Here is an 8,906-nt window from a genome sequence, read left to right as displayed (position 1 = left end):
TGACCTCGTGATCCGCCCGTCTCGGCCTCCCAAAGTGCTGGGATTACAGGCTTGAGCCACCGTGCCCGGCCGGCTTTTGTATTTTTTAGTAGAGACGGGGTTTCACCGTGTTAGCCAGGATGATCTTGATCTTCTGACCTCGTGATCTGCCCGTCTTGGCCTCCCAAAGTGCTGGGATTACAGGCTTGAGCTACTGCGCCCGGTCAAAACTCCAGTTCAAAAATAAATAGAAGAGTTCCCAGCCTGTCTTGCAGCTAGGAGGTCCCTTGCCTCTGCCTCATGCCTTTGCCTCCTGCCTGGCCAACAGGACATGCCAAGTGCCAAATTTTTTTTTTTTTTTTTTTTTTTTTTGAGACGGAGTTTCACTCTTGTTGCCAAGGCTAGAGTGCAATGGCACGATTCTCGGCTCACTGCAACCTCCACCTCCCAGGTTCAAGCAATTCTCCTGCCTCAGTCTCCTGAGTAGCTGGGACTACAGGCGCCCTCCACCACGCCCTGCTGGTTTTTTGTATAGCTCTCCCTGTGTTAAGATCCTAACCAGGGTTAAGGATCCGTGTGTCCATTGCTAGAATCCAGAGCCCACCTGCTGCTCTGAAAAGCGGGCTCCTGAGGCCAGTGGGGGAGCAGTGCCCCCCATGCCCTTCACCGAGGAGCCTCTGTGCCTGTGCCTTGTCCTGGGCCACAGGAGTCTCTGCAGCTGACACTGAAGTGGTGAAAGCAGTCGAGTCCCAGGTCATTCCCCATCACCACACTGGGGCAGCGTCCCCAGACTTCCAGTATCTCCCAGGCGGGGCCTGACATGGAAGGATTAATTAATTCTTTTTAAAGCAATTGCAGCCCGGCTCAGTGGCTCACACCTGTAATCTCAGCACTTTGCAAGGCCGAGGCGGGCAAATCACTTAAGGTCAGGAGATCGAGACCAGCCTGGCCAACGTGGTGAAACCCTGTCTCTACTAAAAATACAAAAATTAGCCGGGTGTGGTGGCACATGTGTGTAATCCCAGCTACTCGGGAGGCTGAGGTTGGAGAATCGCTTGAACCCTGGAGGTGGGGGCTGCAGTGAGCTGAGATCATGCCATTGCACTCCAGCCTGGGCGACAGAGTGTGACCCTGTCTCAAAAAAAATTAAAAAATAAAGCAGTTACATCTTGACATGCACAAAAGTAGCCCCTCTAGAGAAGACCCTGTGGGTGCCAGCTAGAACTCAACAAGGGGCCATGTCTTCACACTCCTTCCAGATGGGTGAGTTGATGGAAACCTTGTCCCTTCTTTGTCCTGGCTTGTCAGTCCTGGGCAGGAGTGAAAGAATTTCAGGTTGTGCCTTGGTTAGAGGAGCTATGTTGGGTCCTAAACACTAGGACCACAAAGGGGAGTGAGCTGTGTTCCCAGGGCTTGCCGATGACCATGGACTACGGAGTCAGGATGACAGGACAGTGTGGTGAGGGGCACCTGCAACAGGACTGCGGGCTTTACCCACCGTGATGCGGAAGCTCCTGGAGCCGGGGGAGCAGTGAGGCAGGGTCTGCAGGGCCATCCTCTCTCCACAGCCAGCAGCCAGGCCTTGCAGCGGGGCAGACTAAGTGACTGTGGCTCAGTTATGCTGTACGTGGGAGTGGGCAGGCCCTCTCCCACGTCACCATCAAAACCCACTCATGAAGGCTGGTGGGAGTCTGAGGGCTGCACGGGGTATGGCAAATGCACCTCAGGGATTGTGCTGAGCACGCTGGCCTGGCCTTTTGGCTCTGCCCACCTGCTCTCCCTGCCACCTTTTCATTGTCCTCCCTGGGTGGCATGTGCCTCTTGGCTGCCTCGTGCCTGGGCAGAGTGGTGCCTATTATGGGCCCTCCAGGTGGCTCTGGTGCTCAGCCTGCTGTGAGCAGGAACAGCTGAGTCCTCGGGGTTCTTGCACACAGCAAGGCTCAGGTTTGAATCCAGGCTCTGCTGCTTGGTCGCTGCATGAGCTTCTCGCTGTGCTGACCTCTCTGGTCTGTTTCCTCATGTGTAAGATGACATAAGGTACCTACCTCTTAGGGCTGCCCTGAGACTAAAATAAGACCACGTGCACGAACCACTTCCCAAAGCGCCTGTTGCTCTCCGGCTTTGGGAACCCAGGAGGCAGAGCTTGCGGTGAGCTGAGATCGCGCCGCTGCACTCCAGCCCGGACGACAGAGTGAGACTCCGTTTCAATAAATAAATAAAATAAAACACAGGGAGAACTGTACTTTATTGTAGCCACAGGGCAAACTGCTGGAGACAGACCCATGGGCCCTGACCATTTCCACCACCCCAGAAACCTGCCCTGTGCGTGGTATCACCGACAAACAAATCACAAGCACACAGATCTCTGATGAGTTCCAGAAATCTGATGAGTGCCAGGTGGGGTGCACATTTGGGAAGATGCCCCCGCGTGGCTCTGAAGGCTCTTCCTGGGGAAGGCCTGCTCCCAGCTGCCTGCTCCTTCTGGAATTCAAACCCCAGGCAAAGGCAGCTGGCCCCAGGCCACATAGGTCCTGGCTTCCCAACCTTGAGCTATGTAGTCATTACCTAGGTACAGGCTGGGCTACAGGACAGCCAAGCTGAGAAAGGACGTCCTCAAAGCCTAGGCTGGGGCACCGCTTGGTTCTCGGTCTCACTCCCCGCCATGCCGCACTTTGCCTGTCAGACGGCGGCGCTGGGCCTTGCTGGTACGAGTGGCCCTTGGGGGCTTCTTGGAGTCCTGGGTCCATCGGGGATGTTTCCTCTTGACCTTTTTGCGGCTGTGTGCATGCAGTGAGGCTGTGAGAGAGGAGATCCTGGGGGCGGGCAGAAAGCCTCAGTTTAAGACTGCGTTGTGGAGTGACTCACCACCTGGCTCGTGGAGGGGATGTCAGGACAGGTTGCAAATGCCAGGACCACCAAGTTCATGCCAGAGTTGGCCTGCTCTACCTCCAGAGTGCTTGCCAGCAACGCAGCTCAGAGAGACAGGCCCCTCACCCAGGCACGAAAGGCATCGGAGGTCAGACACTCTCAGGGGTGGGTGGGACAGGATGGGGCAATGAGCAGAGGCTGAGGATCACTGGACAGGCAAAGCAAAGGGCTGCTCGGGGCCCTACACCTGCTCCACACCACCCCTAAGAGCCAGGTCACTACTGCCAGCCAGGAGGGGTGGGACCGGGAAGGCAGCAGGCCAAGACTCACCGCTGAGAGAGCAGGGGGTCTCTGGACTTCCTGGGCAAGGCTTTGGTTGGCTTCTCCATGGATGACGCCTCCTCCTCAGACCCGTCTCCAGACCCCCCCTAAAGAAGCACAAGACAGGGAGCAGTAGCTCGGGGGGCCTGGGCTGGGCACCCCGAGCCACCATGGCTCTGGCAAGTGGTAGCGCGCCCTGCTGCATCACAGGCCTGGAAGGGGACTAAAGAAGGCCTCGGGGCCGGGTGCGGTGGCTCACGCCTGTAATCCCAGCCCTTTGGGAGGCCGAGGCGGGCGGATCATGAGGTCAGGAGATCGAGACCACCCTGGCTAACACAGTGAAACCCCGTCTCTACTAAAAATAAAAAAAAATTAGCTGGGCGAGGTGGCGGGCGCCTGTAGTCCCAGGTACTCGGGAGGCTGAGGCAGGATGGCGTGAACCCGGGAGGCGGAGCTTGCAGTGAGCCGAGATTGCGCCACTGCACTCCAGCCTGGGCAGCAGAGCAAGACTCTGTCTCAAAAAAAAAAAAAGGCCGCCTCGGATGGAAGAACAGTTTATCTGCCCTAAAGCAAGGATTACACAGGGGAAGGCCTGTTTCCAAACCCTCTCCTGCCCCTAGAAGCTTCCAATATATACTTAAACATTCAGGAATGAAAATCCTAGCAAAATGGGGACAAGACTTATCTTTGTATCAGACCTTGCAGAAGAATGAGCATAAAATGAAAGACTGATGTGAGATCAGTATGGTTTTGTTTTGTTTTTTGAGATGGAGTCTCGCTCTGTCACCCAGGCTGGAGTGCAGTGGTGCGATCTTGGCTCACTGTAACCTCCACCTCCTAAGTTCAAGCGATTCTCCTGCCTCAGCCTCCCAAGTAGCTGGGATTACAGGTGCACGCCACCATGCCTGGCTAATTTTTTTTGGAGACGGAGTTTCACTCTTTTTGCCCAGGCTGGAGTGTAATGGCACAATCTTGGCTCACCGCAACCTCCGCCTCCTGGGTTCAAGCTATTCTCCTGCCTCAGCCTCCTGAGTAGCCGGGATTACAGGCATGTGCCACCACATCCAGCTAATTTTGTATTTTTAGCAGAGACGGGGTTTCTTCATGTTGGTCAGGCTGCTCTTGAACTCCTGACCTCAGGTGATCCGCCCGCATTGGCCTCTCAAAGTGATGAGATTACAGGCATGAGCCACTGCACCTGGCCCCGTGGTTAATTTTTATACTTTTAGTAGAGACGGGATTTCACCATGTTGGCCAGGCTGGTCTCAAACTCCTGACCTCAGGTGATACACCTGGCTTGGCCTCCCAAAATGCTGGGATTACAGGCGTGAGCCACCGTGCCCAGCCCGGAGATCAGTATGGATGTGATAGGGGAGTGGCTCCAGGACTTAAGGACACAATAACCCATGCAAGGAAATACGTTTTATATCACAACTGTGTGCATATATGCCCATAAATTCTTAGGCAAACCCAGATACAACTCCAATGGAAACAGCTGTCTCATGAAACAATATTTAACATGATACTTTCAGATATTTTCAATTACATTATTATTTTTTTTATGCTGGTTGCAACCTACTCGTGATTCACCACCCACAGGTTGAAAACTCACTTAGTGTACAGACGCGCCAGGGCTGCAAATCGCACAAAGGGAACGATCACAACAAACAGCTACCTTTTGTGAAGCACTTACAACAGGGCTGGGCACTGCGCCAAGTGACTCACACGGATTAACAACTTTTATCCTCACACCAATCCCACAAGGCAGGTGCCACCATCAGCAACCCCCAGTTCACTGATGGAGAAAGGGAAGCAGGCAAGGTGAAGGAGCCTGCCCAAGTTCCTGAGCTGCTCAGCAGTGGGGCTGGCCTCTGCGGTGCCCCGGAAGCAGGGAATGAAGGGCCCAAAGGGAAGGAGCCCCTGCAGTGGGGTACCCACAATATGGGCCAGCACTGAGCAACCCTGAGAAGCCAGTCTGCCCCCACACCGCTTCTTCCCAGGGCTGAGACTGGGACCTACCTCAGGTGGGGTCAGCCCGAGCAGCCGGGCTCCTGAGAGGTCCAGGTCACTGACAGTGGTCACAGTGACTGTGTGGTTGGGGTGGTCATACTGCACTGACTCTGTCTTTGCTGTCACCAACCGGTCCAGCTCATCTGCCTCCTCTGTGGGGGTAGACACAGACCTGGGATCAGCCAGGGGAACGAGAGACCAGGCTCCAGCCTCCCTCCCTCCCGGGAGCGCAATGCCCCCTCTACTCTGTGCATGTGGAGCGCATCCACGAGGTCACTGGCTGTAGAGCCTGGTCTGCGGACGCGTGTTGTGAATGATCCTGTTTCCTTCATGCTCTAGCTCGTTCCCATGTCAGACAACCCTTCTATGACAGCTACAGCTGTCCCTCCCGTCCGCCCCTAGTCCTTTCCATCCTTAAAAACTGGGTTCTCTGCTCAGGCTTGGTTAACCGAGGGGTTTGGGCCTCCTTCTCCTGGTCTCTGTTCCATTTGCACTTAGAGGTGCTTAGAACAACCCCTGGCCCCAGGGTACCCCCCGAGATCCCTAGGGCCAAGGAGGTCAGCTTCTATCCCTTCCACCCACCAGGCCCGTCAGCTGTTCTCCAGGTCAGGCCAAGCATGCCACTTACCCAGCGCCTCTTCTCTCTCTGCCAGCATCTTCAAGTATTCCTGGTGGCGCTGAAACCACATGCGCAGGGAACACAGTGAGTATGGCCTCTTAGTCCAACCTCAGGCCAGGGTATTAATCACCCCCAAGGTGAGAGAGACCATGATCCATACTGCAAGATCAGGAGGAGACTCCATCTTTCATTGCTCTCAGACCCAGGCCCACGGAGTCTCCACCTGTATAAGCTGTTCCCCAGTCCTGCCCACACACACGCCGCCCCATGCCTGCAGCTGCCTCTATTAGGGAAATCCAAGGTTACAAGTGCCCTAAGGATCAAAGACCCCCTCCCACCTCCCCCCTGCACACCTCCTCCCGAAGCTTCCTCTGCTCCTCTTTCAGCCGCTGCTTAATCTCCTCAATGGCTGCCTTCTTCCGCTCCACCTTCCGCTTGTGGAAGCCTGTCAGGTACTCCCTACAGGAAGGAAGCCGGCAAAGACAAGGAGAGAAGGGCTCACTCTAGGAGAAAAACGGCTAATGCCGCGCTCGCTACGTGCTAGGCACCATTCCTAAAATGTACAAGTATTAGTTCATTTAACCTTCACAACAATGGCCAGGCATGGTGGCTCACGCCTGTAATCCCAGCACTTTGGAAGGTCGAGGTGGGCGGATCACTTGAGGCCAGGTTTTCAAGACCATCCTGGCAAACATGGTGAAACCCCATGTCTACCAAAAACACAAAAATTAGCTGGGTGTGGTGGCACATGCCTGTAGTCCCAGCTACTCGGGAGGCTGACTGGGGAGAATTGCTTAAACTTGGGAGGCAGAGGTTGCAGTGAGTCGAGATCGCGCCACTACAGTCCAGCCTAGATGACACAGCTAGACTTCGTCTCAAAAACAAACAAACAGGCCGGGCGCGGTGGCTCAAGCCTGTAATCCCAGCACTTTGGGAGGCCGAGACGGGCGGATCACGAGGTCAGGAGATCGAGACCATCCTGGCTAACCCGGTGAAACCCCGTCTCTACTAAAAAATACAAAAAACTAGCCGGGCGAGGTGGCGGGCGCTTGTAGTCCCAGCTACTCGGGAGGCTGAGGCAGGAGAATGGCATAAACCTGGGAGGCGGAGCTTGCAGTGAGCTGAGATCCGGCCACAGCACTCCAGCCTGGGCGACAGAGCGAGACTCCGTCTCAAAAAAAAAAAACAAACAAACAAACAAACAAAAAACCCTCACAACAACCTGTGCAGTGGGTAGCAATCTCCATTTTACAGATGGGGATGCTGAGGCACAGAGTCTAGGTTACTTGCCCAAGTTTAGAGAACGGATACATTTAGGAAAATAAGGGAGATACTGCCTCTTTCCACTTAATACTCTCCAGGGATCTCAGGTTCAGGAAACAGCGCCAGGTGCGGGGGCACACACAGTACATGGGGTAACCCCTTCCACACCGGCAAACCTCATTACTCTCTCAACAAGGCTTTCAGGCCACCCTCATCCAGACCTTTAGAAACCCTGCACTGGGCCGGGCGCGGTGGCTCAAGCCTGTAATCCCAGCACTTTGGGAGGCCGAGACGGGCGGATCACGAGGTCAGAAGATCGAGACCATCCTGGCTAACACAGTGAAACCCCGTCTCTACTAAAAGCTACAAAAAACTAGCCGGGCGAGGTGGCGGGCACCTGTAGTCCCAGCTACCCGGGAGGCTGAGGCAGAAGAATGGCATGAACCCGGGAGGCGGAGCTTACAGTGAGCTGAGATCCGGCCACTGCACTCCAGACTGGGTGACAGAGCGAGACTTCGTCTCAAAAAAAAAAAGAAACCCTGCACTGGACCAACACCCATGTCTCCAAGACACCTGACCCTGAACTCGCCTGTAGGGCCTGTTGATGCACGCTAGGAGTTTCCTGATGATGCCCAGCATTTCCCACCCCCTCTCCCTCGGTCTGATCTCAGCCCCTTCTCATCCCCGCAGTGCCAGCTGCTCTCTTCCCATTTTGTCCCACAGTCCAGCACTGGGCTTTTCGCTGACCCGCTACCATGTGCCATTTATTTGCCTGGCCGGACGCTGAGGCTCAAGGGTTCACCTTCCTGATACGGGACCTGGCACACCAAAGGAGCCCAGTAAACGTCTTGAGAGCGAATGAATGAACTTAGGCCACTCTCATTTCATTGACTCATCATTCATCCGCCACGGCTGGGCGCCTACTGTGTGCCGGGCCGATGGACTGGGCTGGGCTACGGTGGTCGAAGCCACTCCTCTGAGACCCGAGCTTCCGGCTGTCTGGCGGCGCAGAGACACTAGGCGAGGTGGGGAGGCCGAAAAGGGAGAAGCGGGAACGGGAGCTGGGAGGCCGAGAGGGGTTCTCTAGCCACGCCAGGGGGCGGGGCCGGAAGAGCCCTCCGCTGGAGCGTGCTCGGCCCCAGACCTGGCCTTGGCCGTGAAAAACAGCTCGAGGGGAGTCCGGTCCGGCTTTGCCACTCACCGCCTCTTCTCCTCGTCGAAGCTGAGAACGAGCCTGGGCCGCCGGTCGTCACCATCTCTCCTCTTCTTTTTGTTGTGGCCCATAGCGGTGAGGCTGCCGACTTCCTCTCCCTGGAGACACTTCCGGATGTAGCGTACTCATCCTCTCGGGTGTAGCGTACTCTTCCTCCCGGGCGCACACATCAGCGTCGCTCCGCAGTTCCGTCCGCCAGGCCCCGCCTGTTAAAGGGACCTCCCAGCTCGTTTTCTTCCCTCTTCTCACGCACGAAGCGCTAGTCCCTGACCTCTCCATGACTCCCAGCTTCAGCCCCTCCCCAGTGTCGCTTCAGTGAGAGCGAGGTCCCCTGGACCCGATTGCCTAGGACTGTGCCTGGCACACACTCAATATGGAGTTACTTGTGAATGGCCAAAAATTTCTGTACTGTCAGGCCTCTGAGCCCAAGCCAAGCCATGGCATCCCCTGTGACTTGCACATATACGCCCAGATGGCCTAAAGTAACTGAGGAATCACAAAAGAAGTACCAATGCCATGCCTCGCCTTATCTGATGACATTCCACCACAAAAGAAGTGAAAATGGGCCGGGTACGGTGGCTCAAGCCTGTAATCCCAGCACTCTGGGAGGCCGAGACGGGCGGATCACAAGGT

The 8,906-nt window shown here is 55.7% G+C and overlaps 1 protein-coding gene across 1 annotated transcript; it reads right to left on the bottom strand.

The window, feature by feature from the left end:
- Positions 1-2,203: 2,203 nt before the first annotated feature.
- On the bottom strand, positions 2,204-8,426 carry NOL12 (nucleolar protein 12). Its single transcript, XM_023222054.3, has 6 exons — positions 8,262-8,426; positions 6,151-6,256; positions 5,807-5,855; positions 5,188-5,330; positions 3,178-3,275; positions 2,204-2,792 (listed from the first exon to the last, which is right to left on the bottom strand). The coding sequence occupies exons 1-6, from the start codon at positions 8,342-8,344 to the stop codon at positions 2,630-2,632; spliced, it is 642 nt and encodes a 213-aa protein (XP_023077822.1). The 5' UTR covers positions 8,345-8,426; the 3' UTR covers positions 2,204-2,629.
- Positions 8,427-8,906: the final 480 nt, after the last annotated feature.

This window comes from Piliocolobus tephrosceles, chromosome 19 (genome assembly GCF_002776525.5).
Source record: "Piliocolobus tephrosceles isolate RC106 chromosome 19, ASM277652v3, whole genome shotgun sequence".
In the NCBI taxonomy this organism is placed as follows: domain Eukaryota; kingdom Metazoa; phylum Chordata; class Mammalia; order Primates; family Cercopithecidae; genus Piliocolobus; species Piliocolobus tephrosceles.
Note: the sequence above shows the minus strand (reverse complement) of the source record. Positions and strands in the feature narration are given on the sequence as shown.

Bases quoted from the DNA above. Each gene is read 5' to 3' on its own strand.
- NOL12 (XM_023222054.3), bottom strand. From the start codon at position 8,344: ATGGGCCACAACAAAAAGAAGAGGAGAGATGGTGACGACCGGCGGCCC. The intron at 3,276-5,187 runs GTAGGTCCCAGT...GTGCTTCTTTAG, and splicing joins TCGGGCTGACCCCACCTGAG to GGGGGGTCTGGAGACGGGTC. The intron at 2,793-3,177 runs GTGAGTCTTGGC...GCCCGCCCCCAG, and splicing joins GACCCCCTGCTCTCTCAGCG to GATCTCCTCTCTCACAGCCT.